The 2,530-nt window shown below is 32.9% G+C and overlaps 1 protein-coding gene across 1 annotated transcript; it reads left to right on the forward strand.

Annotated features, from left to right (window-relative positions):
• Nucleotides 1-712: 712 nt before the first annotated feature.
• LOC111317262 (transcription factor MYB1R1-like) lies at nucleotides 713-2,245 on the forward strand. The gene is made up of 3 exons (XM_022919719.2): nucleotides 713-1,082; nucleotides 1,204-1,412; nucleotides 1,700-2,245. The coding sequence occupies exons 1-3, from the start codon at nucleotides 806-808 to the stop codon at nucleotides 2,108-2,110; spliced, it is 897 nt and encodes a 298-aa protein (XP_022775454.2). The 5' UTR covers nucleotides 713-805; the 3' UTR covers nucleotides 2,111-2,245.
• Nucleotides 2,246-2,530: the final 285 nt, after the last annotated feature.

Below are 2,530 nucleotides of genomic sequence, written 5' to 3' on the forward strand. Positions count from 1 at the left end.
ATGATGTTATTGCTGCTGATTACGTTTGCAATGAAATCTTTATATTCTACTTTAAAAAAAAACTATATTTTTTGAGCAAAAAAAAGCAAAATTAAAAAAAAAAAAAGATAAGAGAAATTATCTAATATATCTCTAATGGAGAAATTAAAAGATTGCCAAATATCCCATTAAAGTATATCTTAAAGATAATACAATAAATAAAAATGATATAATATGCAGTTTGTAGAGATTTTAAATTTCATCACTGAAATTATAGAATTATCACATATTTAATGTGATATATTTGAAAAATAATAAATTAATATATAACAAAAAATCATGATAGGATTTTTTTTAATCTCGTTTAAAAATTCTATAGTTAGTGTATACAATAATAATTTTATAAAATAAATTATATTAAAAGACAGATAAAATTTTAATTTCATTTATAAAATTTAAAATTTGTATATGCGAATAGTTAAAAACAATTTAATTTTACAACCTTGCAGCATTATTATCCAGAGTATTACCGCGAAGTACCATAAGAAAGCCCGCTAAGCCAGCCTCCCCATTATCTTTTCAGAGATTTGATAAACGGACAGAGTAACAAATATATAAAACAGATTCACCAACCGATTTACCAACCATTAAACGCCACGTAATTTTCCGCGCATGGAAAACAGTTTCCGTAACTTAGCACCCACCTTACCCTATATATATGCTTCACGCGACTTCCCACCATGTCCGTTCTTTCCCATTTCTCTCTTTCATCTTGTACGGCCTATAAATTCATATTCTTCTACAGTAAAAAAACCGGAAAAAGAGAATGCCGCCTGCCACGTGCCCCTCAGCCTCTTTCTCCACAGCCATTTCCACTGAGAAAGGCGGCGGCAGGGGAGAGATCATGCTTTTCGGAGTCAGAGTGGTGGTTGATTCGATGAGGAAAAGTGTTAGTATGAACAATCTTTCTCAATACGAACAGCCTCCTGAATCTAACAATAACAACAAAAATAACAACAATAACAATGATAACGTCACCGCCGGTTACGCCTCCGCTGACGATGCCGTTCCCCACTCCATCGGAAATCGCGAGCGCAAACGAGGTTCTTTGTATATATAATTTTTAGATTTTTACCTTTTTTCTTTCGCTTTTCTAATTTCTAATTTCTGATTTCATTTTTATTTGATTTTGCTTTTTTTTTTTTGAAAAAAAATGAAATTTAGGTGTGCCGTGGACGGAGAAAGAGCACAAGCTGTTTCTGTTAGGATTGCAAAAAGTAGGTAAAGGGGATTGGAGAGGGATTTCTAGAAACTTCGTTAAGACTCGAACGCCGACACAAGTGGCGAGCCATGCTCAGAAATACTTTCTCCGACGAAACAATCACAATCGCCGCCGTCGTAGATCTAGCCTCTTCGATATCACCACCGGTTCGGTATTATTCTTTACTATTATACCTATCTCTTTTCTCAACACCTTTTCTTTTCTCTAAAAATTAAAAACAAAAAAAAAAGTTTGATCGATTGAATCTTGAGACTTTAACTCCGATTAGCTGGATTGATAGAAAGACGAATATTTGATAAGAAAAATCTAATTTTGATTTATTTTATTAGAATTAGGCTAATAACTGATTAAAGACTTTATTTCAAATTGTCGCATGTAGTGTAGAAATATTTTTCATAAATTACTGGCCTTTATTTTGATACTGTAATCTATGGTTAGGTAGCAGCACTTCCAATGGAAGAAGAGCAAGTTCATCGACAAGAGAACGCATCTCAGCCACCTGAAACTAATGGGTTTCCCATGATACCGGCGGCTTTTCCTATTACTGTTAATCGGGTAGTTCAACCGGTTCCAATTGAGAATCCAACGGAAAATCTGACATTAGGACATGGGAACCAATCGAATAATAATGCAGCAGCAAAGCTTATCTGCTCGGTCCCTATTTCCCCTGCTCCTCAGGCATCTGATCTTTGCTTGAACTTGAATTCAGTCATGGATCCTTCGCCAGTGTCACTCAAGCTGTCTTTGCAATCTGATCAAATGGATTCTTCATCTTCGAGACGTTCTACACTTCGGGTGATGCCAAGCTTCAGCAATGGAGATAGCAATAGCATCATCAGTGTTGCTTGAGAAGGATAAAATTAAGCAAAAAAGCGACGTTTTATTATTATTATTATTATTATTATTATTATGGTAAAATATATATATATGTATATGTGTAGCAAAATTTGCGAAAATAAAATAAATTGCTTTTTTAAGTATAAAGTTGAAACGTTAAATTTGATTGATCAGTTTAGAACAAAATCATATATTCAAAAATAATTCAATTTTCACAGTTTAAATTTCATGTTTTGCAAGGAAACTTCTTAGAAGAATGAATGTTGAAAACTTCTCTATTTCTATCGAGAATTTTGCATAGTACTAACCTTTCTATATTGTTATGTGTTGCATCAACCCGAAAATTGATAATTAATTATAAGCAAACAAAAAGTGTCTTTTGATTAATGAAATAATAGTGACTTACGCTATCATTACGTTTTGGTTCACTAA

This window comes from Durio zibethinus, chromosome 9 (genome assembly GCF_047325235.1).
Source record: "Durio zibethinus cultivar Kanyao isolate XHJ-2024 chromosome 9, ASM4732523v1, whole genome shotgun sequence".
In the NCBI taxonomy this organism is placed as follows: Eukaryota; Viridiplantae; Streptophyta; class Magnoliopsida; order Malvales; family Malvaceae; genus Durio; species Durio zibethinus.